The following is a 21,191-nucleotide window of genomic DNA, read 5'->3' on the forward strand; positions in this document are numbered from 1 at the left end:
CTGTACATGAATCGAGACCCGCAGCAATATGGTTGACTCTTAACTACCCTCCGAAATGGCCTAGCAAGTCACTCCGTTATACCAAATCACTACAATGCAGTCAGCACTGTGGGAATAGCTTCACCACACGGACTGCATAAGTAGAACTGAACCCAGCCAGAGTCAGCACCGACAGGGAAGGAGAAGGAGGGGATAAAAGTTCACGGGGTTGGGGATAATATATTAGCATGGATAGAGGATTGGCTAACTAACAGAATAGAGAGAGTCGGGATAAATGGTTTATTCTCGGGTTGGCAATCAGTAACTAGTGGGGTGCCACAGGGATCAGTGCTGGGACCCCAACTATTTACTATCTATATTAACGCCTATATTAAGGGACCGAGTGTAACATCGCGAAGGTTGCTGACGATACAAAGGTGGGAGGAAAAGCAATATCTGAGGAAAAACAAAATCTGCAAAAGGACATAGACAGGCTAAGTGAGTGGGCAAAAATTTGGCAGATGGAGTATAATGTTGGAAAGTGTGAGGTTATGCACTTTGGCAGAAAAAAAATCAAAGAGCAAGTTATTATTTAAATGGAGAAAGATTGCAAAGTGCTGGAGTACAGCGGGACCTGGGGGTTCTTGTGCGTGAAACACAAAAGGTTAGTATGCAGGCACAGCAAGTGATCAGGAAAGCCAATGGAATCTTGGCCTTTATTGCAAAGGGGATAGAGTATAAAATCAGCAATATTTATGAAAGGATATACTTGATTTGGAGGCAGTTCAGAGAAGGTTCACAAGGTTGATTCTGGAGATGAGGGGTTGACTTTTGAGGAAAGGTTGAGTAGGTTGGGCCTCTACTCATTGGAATTCAGAAGAATGAGAGGTGATCTTATTGAAACGTATAAGATTAGGAGGGGGCTTGACAAGGTGGATGCAGCGAAGATGTTTCCACTGATAATTGGGGGGACTAGAACTAGGGAGCATAATCTTAGAATAAGGGGCCGCCCATTTAAAACAGAGATGAGGAGAAATTTCTTCTGAGGGTTGTGGATCTGTGGAATTCGCTGCCTCAGAAAGCTATGGAAGCTGGGACATTGAATAAATTTAAGACAGAAATAGACAGTTTCTTAAACGATAAGGAAATAAGGGAGCGGGCAGGGAAATGGACCCGAATCCAGCCATGATCGTATTAAATGGCGGAGCAGGCTCGAGGGGCCATATGGCCTACTCCTTCTCCTATTTCTTATGTTCTTATGCATATCTCTCACAGATTAAATAAAAGAAAAATGGACACTGAGGGAAGTTGAAGAAATTATGTAAGGGACAGAGCCAAGGAAGTAGTCGAATAGAGAGTTTTTTTTCGTAACCTTTTGAAAGAAAGTATGGAGGAAGTTAAACAAAGGATTAAGGAAGTGAGTTTCAGAGATAAGGGCTCGATGGCTGATAGTGACGTGTGATGCAACATAGGGAACGGAGATTCATCCAATGTCAGAGTGGAGAAGTGTATGGGAGGAGGTGGGACCTGGAAACACTTGGGATGAATCTGTAAGTACATAAGGTAGGTTAGCATGAGACAAGTAGACATCTGCTTCAATGTAATACTAAGGGGATGCTGCACTGTTGGAGGTTTTGGATGAGACGTTCAACCGAGGCTCTGTCTTCCCTCTCAGATGAACGTAAAAGAATCAATGGCAATAATTAAAGAGCAGGGTTGTCCCGATTGCCTGGCCGAAATTTATCCCTCAACCAACCCTGAAGCAGATGACCTGGTTTTGTATTCATCACTATACACATATTGGCTGCCATGGTTCTTGCATTACTACAGTGACTACACTTCAAAAGCACTTAATTTGATTGTAAAGCGCTTTGGGGCATGAAAGGTGCTTGATAAATGTTGTTCCTTTCTAGTTGGCCTGTGGATTAGATGGATCCTCTAATTTCCTCTTGATTGCTTTTGGGTTTAGGTAGAGATTTCAACATTTTATACAGGGTACTATAATCTTATTTATGTACCTTGTGTCTTTACAGCATGCTAAGTGTTTAGAAAAAGGAATGAAAACCAGTCATTTCCACCTTGATAACCTGGCTTCTCTCGCAAGGCAAGATGATTTATAGGCAACTGCCAATCAGCAAAGGAAATTGCTTCAAAAACTAACCTCCTAATTAAACTCAGGGTTGTCTATTTAGATCACTTCCCAGTAGGGGGTGCCTGAGCATTGACCCTAAAGGAACAGACCATATTGGGATAAAAACAGAAAATGCTGGAAATACTCAGCAGGTCAGGCAGCATCTGAACAGAGAGGAACACAGTTAACTTTTCACTTTGCTGACCTTTTGTCAGACCACAGCGCAGCTAAACATCAAAGCTGTGTGTCATGGATAAATAAATTGGAGGTGTCTGTTAAAGTGCAGCTTCTACTTAGCTCATTGGAAGGAATGAACTCTGAGAGACAAATGGCTCTCTCCATTTCACACATGTTCTTATGACATGAGAAATATTTTATCTTCCATTTAAGTGAAGCCTCCAAATCTTGATCCAGTAGTGAGCATGAGCCACATTGATGTTTTCGATGTATGAAGTTTTCGTTAATCATGAGTTGTGTAACCAAAAGCACTAAATTATAGTTTTTAATTGCAGCTATGAGACAGATCTACATAACTTTCTCATGAATTATTTAGTTACTCTTACTTATGGAATGAAAATTGCATCGTCAGTCATGCAGCAGCATGAATATATATGCGTGTGTGTGAAAATAAAACTGTAAAGAGCTTCCCTGATGAATTAAGTCAAAAACCAAAACAGTAAATTGGTAAAAAAAGCTCATTTTGAATGGTTGAGAATGGAACTAGGGAAGGGAAACTGGAAAAAAAACTGAGAGTTAGATCAGCAATAAGAAATATTTAAAATAGAGATCAGGAGAAATATATTCCTCTTTTTAAAAAAAAAAACACGAACCAACCAGCTAATAATGAAATACCATGGATGAATACTGGGGCTAAAATTACAGCCTCGCCGAGTCCGTACGGAATATGTCTGGACCTGGCGAGGCCCCACAAAAGTCGGTTTTCAGCACGCAGTGTGCATGCGCCGAAAACCGGCTTTTCCGATCTGTCAAGTTTTGGCTTGACAGATCGAACGCATCCCCGCAGCCAGAACATTCGCGCAGGCGAGATTGGGCTATTTGCCCATCTCTTGCCCATCGAATGCCATTAAAACTCTTGAGAATGGTAAAAGCAGGCGCACAGCCTACTTTTACCAGCGTAAAAGTTTTCAAACATTTAAAATTAAAATGTTAACACATTTTTATGTTTAAAAACCCTATCCACTAAGGTAAGTTTATTTTAAACCCTATTAAAACATTTTTAAAAATCCAAAAAATATTTTTTTTTCTAAAGCATTTAATTAACTTTAATTTCAATTTATTTTAATTATGTGAGGTGTTTTTTAAATTTTTTTATGTTGTGTTTAATGTGTTTTTTTTTCATTGATAATAATAAGAACTCGGTGATACGGAGTTCTCATTGCTATCAATGAGAATACTGTACCATGATTGGTTGTCCAGTCATGCATGACTCCACCTTCTTCGTGCGAACCTCTCGGACGGGAGCGCGCTCCGAAGCGCAGGAAGAGAAGGTCTCCCACTGCAATCACAGACGCCTCCAGGACCGGCAGGTAATTTCGTTAAAAATTCTCTAGTCGGAGGCGCTCGTCCGAAGGAAGCCACTGACCCGAATTTCAGGCCCAAAGACATGGGTAAAACTGAAACTGAAGAAAAAGGCATTATCAATTTGGACTCGGGGGAATCGGAATTGCAATTTCAAAATTTGCAGACAACGCCAAATTGAGGAGCATAGTTATCCTGAGACTATGCCCTCAAGTTCTACTCTCCAGCCAAGGGGAACAGCCTCTCAGCATCTAACCTGTCAAGCCCTCAAAGAATCTTATAAGTTCCAATGAGATTCCCTCTCATTCTTCTAAACTCCAGAGAATATAGGCCCAGTTGATCCAGTCTCTCCTCATATGTCAGTCCTGCCATTCTGGGAATCAGTCTGGTGAACCTTTGCTACACTCCCTCAATAGCAAGAAATTGCTTCCTCAGATTAGGAGACCAAAACTGAACACAATATTCTAGGTGAGGCCTCACCAAGGCTCTGTACAACTGCAGTAAGACCTCCCTGCTCCTACACTCAAATCCTCTAGCTATGAAGGTCAACAGGCCATTTGCCGCCTTCACCGCCTGCTGAACCTGCATGCCAAACTTCAATGACTGATGTACCATGACACCCAGGTCTCATTGCACCTCCCCTTTTCCTAATCTGTCACCATTCAGATAATATTCTGTCTTCCTGTTTTTGCCACCAAAGTGGATAACCTCACATTTATCCACATTATACTGCATCTGCCATGCATTTGCCCACTCACCTAACCTGTCCAAGTCACCCTGCAACCTCTTAGCATCCTCCTCACAGCTCACATCGCCACCCAGCTTAGTGTCATCTGCAATCTTGGAGATATTACATTCAATTCCTTTATCCAAATCATTGATGTATATTGTAAAGAGCTGGGGTCCCAGCACTGAGCCCTGCAGCACTCCACTAGTCACTGCCTGCTATTCTGAAAAGGACTCTCTGCTTCCTGTCTGCCAACCAGTTTTCTATCCATGTCAATACATTACCCCCAATACCATGTGCTTTAATTTTGCACACTAATCTCTTATGTGGAACCTTGTCAAAAGCCTTTTGAAAGTCCAAATACACCACATCCACTGGTTCTCCCTTGTCCACTCTACTAGGTACATCCTCAAAAAAATTCTATAAAATTTGTCAAGCATGATTTCCCTTTCATAAATCCATGCTGACTTGGACCGATCCTGTCACTGCTTTCCAAATGCGCTGCTATGACATCTTTAATAATTGATTCCAGCATTTTCCCCACTACCGACGTCAGGCTAACCGGTCTATAATTCCCTGTTTTCTCTCTCCCTCCTTTTTTTAAAAAGTGATTGATTGTTGGAGCTTTACTGAACCATCAATGCGACCATGCCTCATGGCACTGCATACCTGTTGTGTTAGAGTCAATGAATACATTGTCTTGAGTGGTTGTGTTACCACTGGCGCATCCGGTAAAAGCAACATTTTAGATGCTTTTACTTTGGGCACTTCTGTGGTTCAAAGTGTGGTAGTTTAGTTTTGTGTATGTGTATCCCTCTCTCACACATTTAAATGACTAAACTAGTTATTTTTAACCAATGGCAAAGTCATAGATCCATGAAAACAACTTGGATATTGTTAGTTATTAAATTCTGTGAGTACAACCAAGCTACCTGTCTCTCCTTTTACTGGCTGCGGTCTGTAGTGTGAAGGAGCTAAGATTCTTGGAGCCTATGGGACGCCTTAATTTGACAGAGCTTTTGTAGACCCAGAGTTTAGCAGACCTACAAAGACGAGCTCTCAAATGTGAAAATGGAAAATGGCCCGTGGAGGTTGCTATCCGAATATAGGATAAACATGCATCAAAACGGAAGCACCTTGGGTTGCTTCGAAGACCAGCTGATGAATTGAATATAGGATGGAATCTGAACCGTGTGCGCTGTTGATATTTATGCAATATCAATACGAAAATACTTTGAGATTAAGTTGGCATATTTTGTACAGCATTTTTTGAAGGATATATATAGCGTGCATTTGAAGCCAACAAACTTGGTGCTGCAACAAGTCATTGAAATGTGACTGATTGCAGGGAAATTGCTTTTCAATTCCAAGTTTGTTTAACTCGGTAAAGTAACAGAGAATTCTTGGAAACTTTTGTGAATCTGATCTGGTTCTGATATGTATTTGTTAGATGCCACAATGTAGATTAGATTAGAATATGCAATGTGTGCCATTTTGCTAATAATTAATGACTTCCATATTGTAATCTAATATTTACTGCCCAAGGCATGGAAGGAGAAAAAGCAATTGGGTGTACAGAGTGTAAAGACCCTGTGCAATCCACTTTATCATGATGTTAGCCCAAAGCAATGCAGGTCATGCAAATAGCTGTTTCCTCTTAACAGTTGCTTTATCCTGGTAATTTCCGAATCGCAAGTTCAAAAGTTGCTACTCACACACTAATTGTCTAAATGGATAGACAGCATGACAACCTATGCTGTTGTACTAACACCTTGGGCTTAATTTTCCTGGGTCATTTGCGTCGTTTTTTTCTGGCATAATTATTTAATTCACAGTTTCCCCCTAGAATCTGCACCAGCGTAACTGCCTTAGTTATGATTTTTCTACGTTAGGTTTTTTTGATGTCATGTCATGTTCCCTCATGTCTGCGCCAGTTTTCAGCATTTTTCACAATCTGCCCCCAAATTTTTTATCCTAGGTCGGCGTATCTGGCCATTCCTGAAAAACCTTCTGGTGAGTTAACAGAAAGCAGCGCACATTGTAAAATCGGTGCCAAAAGACGCCATTGCTTTTTATCGAAGTTTTTGGAGGGAGTCTCGAAACACTTGAAATATCCATAATAAAGATAAACTTTTTTTTAACCTTTCAATGGAGTACATGGAAGTGTCTTGGATTTCTGAAGTTTTCATTTTTTTATTCACACGTCACCACCGAGCGTCTTCAAGCAGGGCTGGAGGGGGGTTGTAGCGTCGGCCGTCAGAATCGGCCCCGTGCCCGGACACGGGCTCAGGGTTCGACTGGAAAACAAGCCCAAGGGGGGTGGGGGGGTGCGAGAGGTGGTGATCGGAGGGCTTCATACACTGAGCCCGGGGAAGGAGGTGGTGATCGGAGGGCTTCATACACTGAGCCCGGGGAAGGAGGTGGCGATCGGAAGGCTGCTGCACTAGGCACAAGACTGCAATGAATTTGGGGTAAGGGACGAAGTCACAAGACTGCAATGAGTTGGGAGGAGGGGTTGGAGGAGAAGCCACAAGACCTGGATGTGGTCCACTATACTGACCTTGGGGAAAGAGAACAAAGAATCTGTCCTGCCTGCTGTGTTAATAATGGAGCAAATAATGAAAATGATTCGGATTTAATGTAAAATATATTTTATTCAAAAGTTTAACAAACAGTTCTTTGTACTTAACTTAAGTAAATTTATTCTTGTATTAAACTTTAAAGTTTTCAGTTATGATCAATTACAAACTTTAAGATCACTTACAAACTTTTAAACTTGTAAATTTACATAACTTACAAAAATCTTTTAATTTGAGAACAACAGAAACAATAAAAATAACAACAGCACCCATCTCTCCTCTACCTTATTCTAAGACCGCACGGCACACTTGTTCTTGGTGACTCCACCGCCCCTGCCCGCAGGCAGTGGCACAGTGTTTCTATGGTTGCTACCAAGCTTATTCTTTCCAAGATCTCGGGTAGTACGCACCTGTTGAGAGTGGGGTGTGAGGGGGGGGGCGGTGGCGGCAGATGCAGCAACCGGCAATGGGGAGGACCCGGCTTGGGTCTCTTCAGAAGCTGCTGTGAGAACTGGAGTGGGAGTGGCAGTTAATTCTGTCAATGGGCGCGGAGTCTGGGCGTGTTCCATTATTGCAGCAGCTAACTCCAACATGCCGTCCCTCATGCGCCCTGACAGTGTCAACAACCTGCAACATTCCCTCCCTCATGTTCAGTGATAGTGTTTGCACCATCCCTGACATTCCCTCCCTGATGGTCACTGACATCGTTTCCATTTCTCGTGAGATTGCTGTTACTTCTCCCAACAGTCCTGCTACCTCATCACCCACCCCACTGATGTTGTCCAGGAGTGATCGCGTAAGGTCAATGCTCTCTCCACTCATTGCCTTCATCTGAACCACATCTGTTAGATTCTGCACCACAGGAGAGTGCAGTCGAGCTCTCCTTCCCCACCTCCCCACGGGTGTGACTCGCACCCCACCACTGGGACCCGCAGCCTCGGAAGGTGAGGCCCTGGGTGTGCCTCGCTGCACCACACCACTGGAACCTACAGCCTCAGAAGGTGGGGCCCTAGGTGTGCCTCGCTGCACCCCACCACTGGGACCCACAGCCTCGGACGTTAGGAAACCATGGAATGTCCACCCAACAATCAAACCACTCATCACGGAAGGGGCTGGCACCTCAATGGGTGGCACCTGCACCAAAATCAGTAAAACAGCGGGGTTTCATCCATCTCAATCCGCTCACCATCACCCCCATGCTCTTGGTCTGTAGGGTGGGATAGGAAGATGTTCTCCACTTCAGATTCATCCTCGTCTGAATCTTCTGCATCAACAGGGTCGGCCTGAAGTTCTGCAAAATGTAACAGAACACAGACAAATGGTTAGCAGCAGAGGAGAGGGCAGGGTGGTTGGCATGAGTAGGCTCTCCCAGCGCAGGCAAAAGCTGATTTGAAAGACCACGATGAATGAATAGCATATTGCATCAACTAAGCGTAGCTGACTGAGACATCCCCAGCATGGCTAGCCCGCGCAGTACTTAAGAACATAAGAAATAGGAACAGGAGTAGGCCATACGGCCCCTCGAGCCTGCTCCGCCATTCAATAAGGTCATGGCTGATCTGATCATGGACTTGGCTCCACTTCCCCGCCCACTCCCCATAACCCCTTATCCCCTCATCGTTTAAGAAATTGTCTATTTCTCAAGTTTATTCAATGTCCCAGCTTCCACAGCTCTTTGAGGCAGTGAATTCCAAAGATTTACAAACCTCTGAGAGAAGAAATTTCTCCTCATCTCAGTTCTAAATGGGCGGCCCCTTATTCTAAGATTATGCACTGTAGTTCTAGTCTCCCCATCAGTGGAAACATCCTCTCTGCATCCACCTTATCAAGCCCCGTCATAATTTTATACGTTTCGATAAGATCACCTCTCATTCTTCTGAATTCCAATGAGTAGAGGCCCAACCTACTCAACCTTTCTTCATAAGTCAAACCCGTCATCTCCGGAATAAACTTTATGAACCTTCTCTAAACTGCCTCTAAAGCAAGTATATCCTTTCGTAAATATGGAAACCAAAACTGCACGCAGTATTCCAGGTGTGGCCTCACCAATACCCTGTATAGCTGTAGCAAGACTTCCCTGCTTTTATACTCCATCCCTTTGCAATATAGGCCAAGATATCATTGGCCTTCCTGATCACTTGCTGTACCTGCATACTATTCTTTTGTGTTTCATGCACAAGTACCCCCAGGTCCCGCTGTACTGCAGCACTTTGTAATCTTTCTCCAATTAAATAAAAACTTGCTCTTTGATTTTTTTTTCTGCCAAAGTGCATGACCTCACACTTTCCAACATTATACTCCATCTGCCAAATTTTTGCCCACTCACTTAGCCTGTCTGTCTTTTTGCAGATTTTTTGTGTCCTCCTCACACATTGCTTTTCCTCCCATCTTTGTATCGTTAGCAAACTTGGCTACGTTACACTCAGTCCCTTCTTCCAAGTTGATAATGTAGATTGTAAATAGTTGGGGTCCCAGCACTGATCCCTGTGGCACCCCACTCGTTACTGATTGCCAACCAGAGAATGAACCATTTATCCTGACTCTCTGTTCTCTGTTAGTTAGCCAATCCTCTCTCCATGTTAATATATTACCCCCAACCCCGTGAACTTTTATCTTGTTAACATTTAGCAAAGCCAGACTGTGGAATTTGCAGGACTTACCCTCTCCCTCGAGTGTGGGCCCAGCTTGTGCAGTGGAGGTTGCTTTTCTTCAGCCAAGGACCCATCAAAGCAGTGACCCTCTCTTCCAAGGGTGTCATTAGGTGCAGATTTGCTGGGCCGCCTCCTGTTTGAGTTCTTTCCCTTTTTTTAATGTGCCACCTTCCTCTGCAAAGATGAAAATGCAACTTTTTAGAGAGGGTGTCTTTCTGCTGGGTGGGACATATACAACTGGTCACATTTATAATTGCAATTCCATTGAATATATGAAAATATTACTTACACTAATTACTTGACCAAGGTCCTGCCATTTCTTTTTACACTGGCCTCCAGATCTCGTGGTGGTTACCATTGCACAGTAATCTTCTGCAACTTGGTTCCAGCGTTTCTTCATTTCTTTGGGTGGAACTTTTATGTGACCTCTGCTGGTATCCAGCTCCTGCCATCTGGTCTCAATCGTGCCTTCACTTCATCCTGTAAGAAATTCTTGGTCCTTGCACTGCGTTGCATCTTGTATTGCCGCAGATCCGATTTTTCCAATGCTCTCTCACACACTGCTTCTCACACAACTGTTTCTTTAAAAATGACCGATTGCCAACCCGGAGCTCGATTGCGCATGTACGTCCATTGAAATAACATCAAAAATTCACTCTCTTTTCCGCGCATGCGCAGAAGGTGCGGCATCGTTTTTTTCGTTGCAGACAGCAGGCGCCAATCCCCGAGGCGACTGGACACGCTGCGCGGCGCCAAATTTGAATTATATATCGAGGAAACTTTGGCAAAACATTTCTGGCCTAGAAAAACAGGCATAACTCTGGCAATAAGCCAGAAAAATGGGCTTGGGCAAAATTGAGCCCAGAAGCAGTAGCCCCAAGTTTCCACATGATTTGCACATGAGCTGGCCGTGGGAGGAGCCTTATGCACGTAGCCCCAGTGAGGCCATTCGGCCAGTTTTGGGCGCCTGGAGCTACTGAACATGCGCGCGCATGTGCAGAGGTCCCGGCACTGTTTTCAGCGCAGGGACCTGGCTCCGCCCCCTACAGCTCCTGCTGCGCTGCGCCGAGGGCCAGAGGACCTGCAGGGAGGTGGAGAATCTGGAGGGGTTTTTTAGGCGCACTTTGTGGCACGAAAAACAGGCGTCCAGGTCGGGACTGCGCTGTTCTAGGCGCGGCTCGAAACTTGGGCCCAGTATTACTAAATAAATTCATCCTATAGTCTATCTTTGTGTTCATTTGATACTTTTCTTTGCGCTTTAACTCTTTTTGGTAGGTGGATCCATTGCTATAAAATAGATCATTTGGACTTTGTGATTTAAGCACAGGGATCTTTTTTATTTGTTTGCAAACCTGGCCATAATCTAACATAAAAGGTTCAGTTGTACAGAATATGATACCAGCTCGCACCAATATTTCAGCTGATAATTTATTGGTGAATTTCTGTTCCACTTTCAAAATGCCAATTACTTCCCAACGGTTTGAGAGGTTCGGGGTTTCAGTTTTGGCTTGTGATTGTTCTGTTGGCTTCGAAGAAATTGAATTAGTCGAATTTAGTTCTGGATGAAACAGATGGTTACTGGTTATTTGATCAGCCTAGACAACCAAAGATCCTATTTGGGCTACTGATGAATAAAAAAAATTTTGAGATGGAACTCTTCCCAGTGTAAATCTGCAGCTGTCTAAACTGAAAGTGATTTGTGTTGCTTGCACAATCTATTAATCATCTGATTATAAACTCGGGTGAAATCAGCTAATGTCTTTCACCATGCAACACTTCAATTTTGTACAACCTAACAATTGTTTACATCAAGCTATAATTTGTCTTCTATTGCGTTGCCTTTTCCCAGCATTGGGTGCAGTCATTGTAGGTAATTCCAATGGCCACCATAGAAGAATTACTGAACAATAGTATTTTATCTGAAATGTTTTGTTTAAGAAAAATACATTTGCATCATTGCTATATGATTAAGGCACTGTCATAATCTCTCTTTTGATTTATTTGAAACTAGAAATTACTAAAGAGAGGAACTGGACTTAGTTTCGCCTTTTATCAAGCATGAAACGTAGGAAAAAAGGTCCAATTTCACGACGATATATTGTACGCCCCAAGGGAGCCTGAAATACATCCAAAGCCATTTTGGCTTGGATGATATTCAGGCGTCCCTGGCAGCCATCTTAAACAGACGTTAGACCTCTTGCATGTGTTATTAAGGGCTTCTAACTGCATCATAGCCGGCTCAAATTGGTGAGAGCTGGCAGCTGCACAGACGTATTCTTTTCAAATATGTTCTGTTCTGAGAGCTTTGTGCCCAACAAAAAGAGGTATATTAGTGCTTGGGAATGGGACACTTCCCACTTCAGGCACCAAGTGTCAGCATCATAACTCCCAGGGTAAGTACAGCAGGGGTTAGATAAAGAGTAAACCACCCTCTACACCATCCCATCAAAAACTCCCAGGGCGGGTATAGCACAGGTTATATACAGAGTAAAGCTCGCTCAACTCGCCAAAGCTTCTTCGACAGCACCTCCCAAGCTAACCACCTCTGCTACCTAGAAGAACAAGGGCAGTGAGCAGATGGGAACACTACCACTTCCAAGGTGCCCTCCAAGTCACACACCGTCATGACTTGGAAATATATTGTTGTTCCTTCTTCATCCCTGGGTCAAAATCCTGGTACTCCCTCCTCAACAGCACTGTGGGAGTAACTTCACCATACGGACTGCAGCAGTCCAAGAGTTGGCTTACCACCACCTTCTCGAAGGCAATTGAGGATGGGCAATAAATGTTGGCCTTGCCAGTGATGCCCACATCCTGTGAATGAATTAAAAAGAAAACTGTCCCATCAAACAGTCCTAGGGCAGATACAACATGGGTTGAAACACACCGTCCCATCAAACACTCTCAGGGTGGGTATAGCGTAGTGCAGGCCAGATACACAGTAACGCTCCCTCAACACTGTCCCATCAAACATTTCCAGGGCCAGGTACAGCACAGGTTAGGTACAAAGTAAAGCTCTCTTTGATGGTTATGCTGATAGGGTTAGATTAAGTAGGGTGGGAGGAGGCTTATGTAGAGCATAAACACCAGAATAGACTAGTTGGGCCGAATGGCCTGTCTCTCTGCTGTAATTTCTATGTAATTCCCGTCCAAGCTAGCAAGCTGCCGACGCTGGATTCTGGCGTGCGCTCCATGTGCGTCACCTAATAATGCCCGAAGAAGGGCCTAAACCAATTTTCTGGCCTAATAGTCTTAGCTATGTTGCTGTAAAAAGTGCAAGTATCATTTTTGGACTGCTTTGGACTTCGATTGGAATTCGGAGTGAATTGCTCGAAGTTTGTTTTGGGTTTAGTGGCCCCATTCGCGCAAACTGTTGCAAAACCCAATCTGAGCTTGAGCAATCAATTTGGTGGTGATATGATGCATAATGTAATTTCTTTAATTTTTAAGTTTTAACATTTCTTTCAAGCTTTATCACTCCCCTCCCCCCTTCCCATTGGAAATGCCTTCAACTGTCTAGGCCCCACGACATGGAATTTTCTTGCTATATTTTTCCTCCTTTAAGATCCTACTTAAAACCTATCGTTTGGGACCAACATCTCGAACATTTTTCGTAATATCTACTTCATTAGTTTTCTCTCTTTTTGTCAGATGACACCTCTGTGAAAGGCTTTGAGATGTTTTTCTATGTTAAGGACGCTATACAAGTGAAAGTTGTTGTTTATCAGTACTTTGGTCACTTCATTCTTCCTATATTATTTGTTATGTTTGCAGGAATACAAATATTGATTTTTGAATTGTCTTGAATTTTCCTCAGTAATGTGGCCCAGTTATTGCTAAGAGCAGTTTGTTTTTCTGATTTAAATTAAATCTAATTTTCTTTCTTTCAGTACAATATTGGAAGAAGAGAAAGTGCAGCAGGAAGAACGAATGAGAATGGAGCAGAGACGACAGATCACAGTTTCCTGGGATTCAGGAGGATCAGATGAAGCCCCTCCAAAGGTACAGTGGGCATTCAACCCATCTAGCTGCCTGCACTATTAAAAACATCGAATTGTCTTACTGTACATGCAGTGTGGTATTCTTTGGTTGCTCGTTCAAGTCCCAGCTTGACATAATGCATCTTTTCAGGTCAGATGGTCTCCTTTTAATGGTTTATATACAAACATTAAATACATAAATAAAAGGTTTATTACAAATTTAAATTGATATTTGCTACTGTTGACATGACTCTGACTTAAATAAGATAGAATAGTTGCAGCTATCTTGGTTCTCCCATTATTGGAAGAATGCCCCAAGTTGCAGTATTTGTGGTGGGAAATTTAAAATGACTCCTCTCCAAAATTTCAGATTATATTTGGGTAGCTTTGAATTTATGAAATCATCATCAACAACAACTTGTATTTGCATAGCGCCCTTAATGTCCCAAGGCACTTTATAGGACCATCATCAAACAAGATTTGACACTGAGCCATAGAAGGTGTATTGATCCTATTTACACAAGATTTTTAGTGTCCAACATTAAAGATGTGAATGCATCCTCAGATACTTTTGTAACATTGTCTGGTCTGAGATAAATCAAGAGTACAGACATGAGTGGGTTATTGTGAACTTGTATTGAAGTACAGTACTGCCATTAATGTGCATGCATAAGTTATTTATTTGTTGATATAAATGTTTTGCTGTTTAAATTACTTTTTAATTCACTGCTAAAGACTAAGGGGCCAAAATGGCCTCCACAGTAAGAGTAGGCGCACTCAACATTTGTGAAGATTTTTCTCCGCCCAATCCACGTGCCGGTGAATCGAACGGTATCCAGGTGTTAGTTTTTTTGGGGGTCAGGGCGGTGTTCCGGTTGGCTGCGGGGCGGAAGTGCCCTTGGATCGGGTCGGCCGTCACTCCGAGTCATCAGCGCCGCGTGGATGTGCCACGTCGCGTTGATGCGTCACAACATCCCTCCCCTTCAGTTAAAGGGGAGGGCCACTACGAACTCTGCACCGAGTTTAGTTTGGACCACTGGGGGGGCTTTCAGCCGGGCCAGCGGCCTGGCACCCAAGAGGGGGTGCCAGGCTGCCTGTTGACGGCCCGGCCGAACCCGTGGCCAACATTGTCGGGCCGATTTCTGAGTCGGCCAACAAGTAAAATAAGATGCCGTCCGTGGCAGTGCGCCGTCCCCTTTAAGGGCGGACATGCTGCCCAGGCGCACACAGCTTCCCGCAGGGGAAACCTCACAGTGGCACTGACCGGCGGCTGCTCCACTCCCGCAGGGCAATTTTCCGCACGGGGTGGAAAGGGGTTGCCGCTGGTCAGAAGGCGGGTCAGCACGTGCCGACAGCCCGGGCAGTGTGGAAACCCGTTCCTGCCTCTCCTGGCCCGTGGGCAATTTCGGATGGGTCAACCCATCCATCTGTTCCCGGTCGGTGAGGCCTATCAACTCCATTACCGCCTAATGGACCTTAAGGAGGGGGGCAATTTTGGCCCCTAAATATTTTGATTTTCCACACTCTATGTTCATAATCAGATTACTTACTAAATGTTGAAGGTAGATCAGTTTCAATATATATCTCCCTCGCATTTAAAGATTGTCACAAAGTTGAGAAAATATTCCTTGAGATCAAAAATGATTTGGTGGATGACATGGTATGCATAGATTAGTTTTGAATTGTGCAGTGTCTTGTTAGCAAGGCCATGAGCTATCTGCCAAAAGAATCCAATTCAAACTAAGTTAGCTAGATATTACCTTTATACACTGGTACCACGATGACAGTACTTCGCCTTTGAAGTTCATTTCCATTGCCCAATTGTAGCACATCAAAAGCATTTATTTGAAAAAGTAAATCAAAACTAACCAGTATGTGAAGGTACAAAGTAAGTCCAGAGTATATTGTCAAGCATCTCTTTTTATCAACAATATTTCATGTTTATGATCTTTTTATTTGACAGATATTTTATTTTAATACGACTCTTGTACTATGAAATAACTTGCCTTTCAGTGAGCTGAGTATTTTATATATAAACCCAAATGACCACACTTGGCCTGCATTTGTGATTTGTTATAGTATGTACTGAAAATGTTAATATTTTATCATTAGGATTAAAGAAGGTGACACTTTAAGTCCCTTCTCTTCTAGAAATATCTAATGTTTATGGTGTTAAATTTTATTTGTAGAACATAATTTTTGCTTAAACTGCAGTCTCAAATTGATTGTGCTGTCTGTGCTTTTCATGGAGCATGTCTTCGATTTTGGTTTGTGTGTTCATTTGTCATCCATAATAATCACAATAATCTCACATTTATGTTGCACTGATACATGCTGCTTTTCTGCTTTAATCTGCTTTGTGTGTCTGTCTGCAGCCAGCCCGTCGGCCACCTTTACAACACAGTCTTAGCTTGGAAAGTCTGTCTTTTCCTGAGTTCTCCCAGCGCAACACCAAGTTTTGTTTATGTCTAGAACAGCCATCAAAAGCTTACGAGCATCCATTCACTGCGTCTGCTTCTGACAGGCTTCTTCCTATGCGGCCTCGGCGCAGGCCTTCTCTGCCCCCTTCAGCCTACCGACAGACTGCTCGTCCGCTGCCCCTTTATTTTGACAGGCTGAACATAAATCTGCAGCGACAACTGATGTCTGGAGAATGGAGAAGAGACCAGGGAGAAGCAATGGTTAGGATTCACTGTGCAAAGGGAGAAAAGACCAACACAGAGACTGTCATGTAGCTAACGCTGGACATAAATGAGCTAAATAGTGAAAGGCAGTGTTGGTAATTGATGACACATTTAAATTCTACATTTGGTGCACATACTGGGTAGGAGTAATGCACTTTAACAGAAATCCTTTTCATTTCAATGACCTAGCTCATTTTAAAAAGTCAGCATTTTGGTTCATTTTCCTTCTCTTTCAGCCCAGATGTCAAGAGGGTACATGAGAACAATTTTCTCTCCTCACTTTCTACAGAGAAGCACTTCACCTCTGTATGATGTCTCCACAATGGTGCACTGAGATCAGGAGCCCATTATGTGGTAAAATTGTGGATGCAAACCTCTTTGCTACCACTCAGTGGCACAGCGCCCCTTTTTTTTCACCATACATGGTTCTACATTCAAAATGTACTGACAAGAACTTCTCTAAATAATAAATATATCATAATCAAAGCTTTGGAAAGAACTGGGTGGTGTAGTGAGTTAGACACTGGCCTTTCACCGCTCAGATCTGGATTCATATCCAGCCCAGATTAATGGAATGTGTATCTCCTCTGTTGACTAAGTGCCCTATATAAAGTGAGTTTAGTAGTCTTTCTCTTTTTCCTGGTGGACATAGCCAGATAACTGCCCCTATTTGGCACTAAATTGGCAAGTCACAGAATAGCTGGTGTGGGAAAGGGTAAAATGTTGCACTGTTCTGAAGTTGGTGATGAGGCATATTGTTGCAGCAGTGAAGAGCGAACTTCACTCTGCAGTTAATTGTGGTATTTTACTGAACCAGATTGAGGTAAAAGAATCCAGGAATTAACACCTGTACACATAACCCGGGAGTGCTCAAAATGGATCACACTTGTATCCTTCACCTTGATGAGTACTACATTTACACAGCTCTTTAAATAGGTGTGAGGTTGCTTTGGAGAAACTTCATGAATTTGGTTTGTCCATGTTTCTCAGTTGTGATAATGCAGCAACAATTTTAACCAATTGACAAAGTCTTTTCATTGTTTTTTTTTCTTTGCAAAGAAAACTTCTGAAAACGATGTAAATACTTACCAATTTCTTTGAGTAACATCCATGCTAACAATTATTTCTTTCTGGATGCAGTGGATGAACTAAGTGTCTAAACCAGCATGTTCAATATGGTCTTCCCTTTCACAGAGAATCTGTTGTAAGATCTGTAACTTCCTCCTTATTTTAAATGCTAGTCTTTTTGTGCAATCATATATCTTTCATCACTCCTTCCTACTTTCTCATCCTACAAAACTGATAGCAGTCATTTTTCTCTTGAACTTGTGTTTTCATATGTGCAACTTGATCAGTTTTTTTCCTATCAGCACGAAAGCTATTAATGGAATGTAAAATTGCCATGCCTAGATGTGTGGTGCATGTGTATAATATATATGGTATAATGGAGTTTCTTTCTCTATATATGACACAGATACTGGCAGTGACAGCAGCTTATGATTGTACCTGTAGCAGCAAAAGTTTTATCTGAAAGTTACAGAAATGAATGAGAGAACATGAATGTTTAAGGCAAAACTGGACACCAAAATCCACTTTTCTGAATGTCAATTAGTATATTTGAATATTTGAAAATTATTTTTAAACAATGCCAGTACTTTGTGTTATCAGTGAGCAATAGAGTCTGTCCTTTTGCCTGCTGAAGTCAGTTGGTGGGGAGTAGTTCTGGTCTATGCTGAACCAACTGATCTTAGCAAGGGAGATTGTGGTGTTGGAATTGACCTCAGCAGCTCTTGATTAAGGAGGGGGGAGGGATGCAAATCAGCCAAGCCTCCTACTTCTGTTTGATATCCAGTCATTCCAAGAAAGTATGCATTTATGGATGTCAGGTGAACGACGGGATGGATTCTGCTTTGATCTACTCCATTGTCAAGTAGTCTGCCATCATTCAGCACTTGGCCTCAAACATAAAGGATGATGAGTTAACTTGGCCGAGGTTCCAGAGGGCACCATTTTGAGATCTTGGTCAGATCCTTGAAGGACTAGTTACCTATTTAATTTCAGGTCTAAAAATGGCACATCTCAATCAATAAATGAAAAATTACTCATGGTCATTCTACTTCCAGCAAGAAATGTGAACCATACTGTGTGATTTCTAGACTTGAACTTGTGTAAAGATAACCACTGAGGGGAGAATACAAATCTCAGTAGTGGATTGATGCTTTCTGTAGAAGGCTGAATGCACTTTTATTCATAGTGTCATTTGTGCAGAATGAAAAATATTCATAAAGCAGTGCAGGTACAGTTTTGTCATTTATGCCTTTTGTTCACTAAACTAGTTCACTCAAAAGTGAATTTGATTTGGATTTGAATGTCTTTGTCTGTGAGGACATGTCACCAGAGTGTAGCACGGAAGTAATTGCTTCAAAGTTATTGCTATATGTCATACGAATTTAAACCAATTATGCATTTGTTGGGTACGGTAGCATAGTGGTTATGTCACTGGACCAGTAATCCAGAGGCCTGGACTAATGAACCATAGACATGAGTTGAAATCCCTTCATGGCAGCTGGGGAATTTAATTCAGTTAATTAAATAATCTGGAATAAAAAACTAGTATCAGTAATGGTAACCATGAAACTACCGGATTGTTGTAAAAACTCATCTGGTTCACTAATATCCTTTAAGGAAGGAAATCTGCCATCCTTACCCGGTCTGGCCTACATGTGACTCCAGTGGTTGAATCTCAACTGCCATCTGAAATGGCCTAGTTAGCCACTCGGTTGTATAAGGCAGCTCACCACCTCTTTCTCGAGGGCAATTGGAGATGGGCAATAAATGCTGGCCTTGCCAACTACACTCACTTCCCATAAACAAATACATTTTAAAAAAACCAATAATGCAATAAATGTGTGCATTACTCGGTACATGATTTCTTTTTAAAAAAAAAAGATAAAACAATGTCTTGAGGCCAGTATGCAATGTAACATGGAAGGGTAAGATAATTCTCCATATCCCAGTCTCAGCATACCATGGTGTGAGGGCATCAAGGTGAAGGCTGCCCTCACCACCTCCACCCAAGTGGTCATTTGAGCAGAGCATTAACAGAGGCCTGTGAACATGTAGTTTCCCTCTTAGCTTTTACTATGTGAAAGGCGTTATATAAATGCAAGTAATTGTTGATGTAAGCCCAGTATTGTGTGGCAACAGGAGACAAAGAAAAGGAGAGGAAATATTCTCACTCTAGCACTTTTTTTGGGGTTTTTTTTTTAGTATAAAAAAGGAAAAATAGAACCTTGTAATTTGTTGAATTGTTCATATTCAAGTATATAGTGACCCCTATTCTACCATTTAACAAAAATGGAGATACAACTCATTACTCTTCTGTCTCCACTGCCACCACCAAAAAAATGCATATTCACTTCTGCATCACTCTTAATCCACCCTTCAATGTTCTTAATCTCCAATAATTGTGTGTTGTAAATAACAAAACATACATGTGCAGTGTTGATCACTGGTAGTAGAACTGGTATATTAAAGAAAGGAAGACTTGCATTTATATAGTGCCTTTCACAACCTCAGGACATCCCAAATCGCTTTACAGCAATGAAGTACTTTTGAAGTGCAGTCACTGTTGTAATGTAGAAAACAGTAAGGCAGACAAGCTTGGACTACAACCAGTTTTATTGCATTGATTTGTTGATGGATATCACACAGCGCCTGGGAGCTCGTTAGGAAAGTGATTAACATAAAGGAAAATTATTTTCCATAAATGTGGCATTATCAGCACTATACTGTTCTGTTGCTAAAAAATGCATGCAGTGCATACTTTAATTTGTACATGTTCTACTCCTAAATTTGGGTTGCAGTGTGCAGGAATTTTACCGAAGAAAGCAATAGTAATAATAGGCTGACTTGCATACTAGGTTTTGCAATAATTAAGGTTGTGAGGCTGTGGAATACACTGTCAGAGGTAATGATTGAAGGAGGGGTCATGCCAACATTTAACACTAGGTTAGATGGGTGGTTGAAGGAAAAGAGAACAAAGGGATTTGGGAACAGGGCAAGCTTGTGTGATTCAGCTACTGCTCATTAGAGGATAAACACCAGCATGGACTGGTTGAACCGAACAGCCTTTTTCCATATTGTAATGTCTATTCAATTACGAACTTTAACTAGTAAGTTTTTATCAGTCATTGTGCAGAATAAATTTGCAGATTATTGAATTATAGAGGGCTTTCTGCCTTCTGGAAATCACTGTTCTCTTCTACAGTGTTTGGAAATTATAAACGTTATAATTATCTCACAGTATTTTTGCAAATCTGTATGGATATTTTTTTAAGTCTGTCTGTACTGTCTTTTTTTTACTTTCTCAGTTACTAAGGGCCCAAATTTGGCCCTCCGGTTTTTTCGCTGCGCCGAAAATCTACCTCTGTATTCTCCCCGCTCTGTGGCCTCTCCCATGGCTTAGCGCGGTGTGGTCTGTCCATTAGGGGCGGGGCTAGGGCCCTGTGCGAAAAACCGTGCCGGCAGCTCGACGCATGCGCACTGGAGGTTTCGCGCATGCGCAATAGCTCCTGACCCCAGCCAGAAGTCCGGTCCTCGGAGAAGTGCAGTGAAGTCCCTTGGAGAGAGAGTCGGTGCGTTCTCCCACCTCTAGCTCTGGCTGAAGGGCTTGCCGGTGCCTTCTTGAGTCGGTCCGTTCTCCCGCCCCTATCCCCGGCAGAGTGGCCTCCTGGACCGGCCGGCCCGGCCCGCTGACTTCCCGGCCTAGTAGGACTTGAGTTTTATTTTTTACTTATTGATGGTTGTGCTTTGTTTTGATTGATGGGGGGGAGGGGGAGAGGAGGAGAATTTTGATATGAAGGTTGGACTTAAGTTTTATTTATTTATTTATTTATTTATTATTGATGGTTTTTATACT

At 42.5% G+C, this 21,191-nt stretch overlaps 1 protein-coding gene across 13 annotated transcripts in view; it reads left to right on the plus strand.

Annotated features, from left to right (window-relative positions):
* Nucleotides 1–21,191, plus strand: part of LOC139277362 (focal adhesion kinase 1) — a 759,656-nt gene that overhangs the window by 663,280 nt on the left and 75,185 nt on the right. For all 13 annotated transcript variants that reach the window (XM_070895775.1, XM_070895782.1, XM_070895811.1 and 10 more), the window contains one exon: nucleotides 13,497–13,608. In XM_070895775.1, the coding sequence (XP_070751876.1) occupies nucleotides 13,497–13,608 (112 nt within the window). The remainder of the gene's footprint in view (nucleotides 1–13,496; nucleotides 13,609–21,191) is intronic.

This window comes from Pristiophorus japonicus, chromosome 1 (assembly GCF_044704955.1).
Source record: "Pristiophorus japonicus isolate sPriJap1 chromosome 1, sPriJap1.hap1, whole genome shotgun sequence".
Lineage (NCBI taxonomy): Eukaryota > Metazoa > Chordata > Chondrichthyes > Pristiophoridae > Pristiophorus > Pristiophorus japonicus.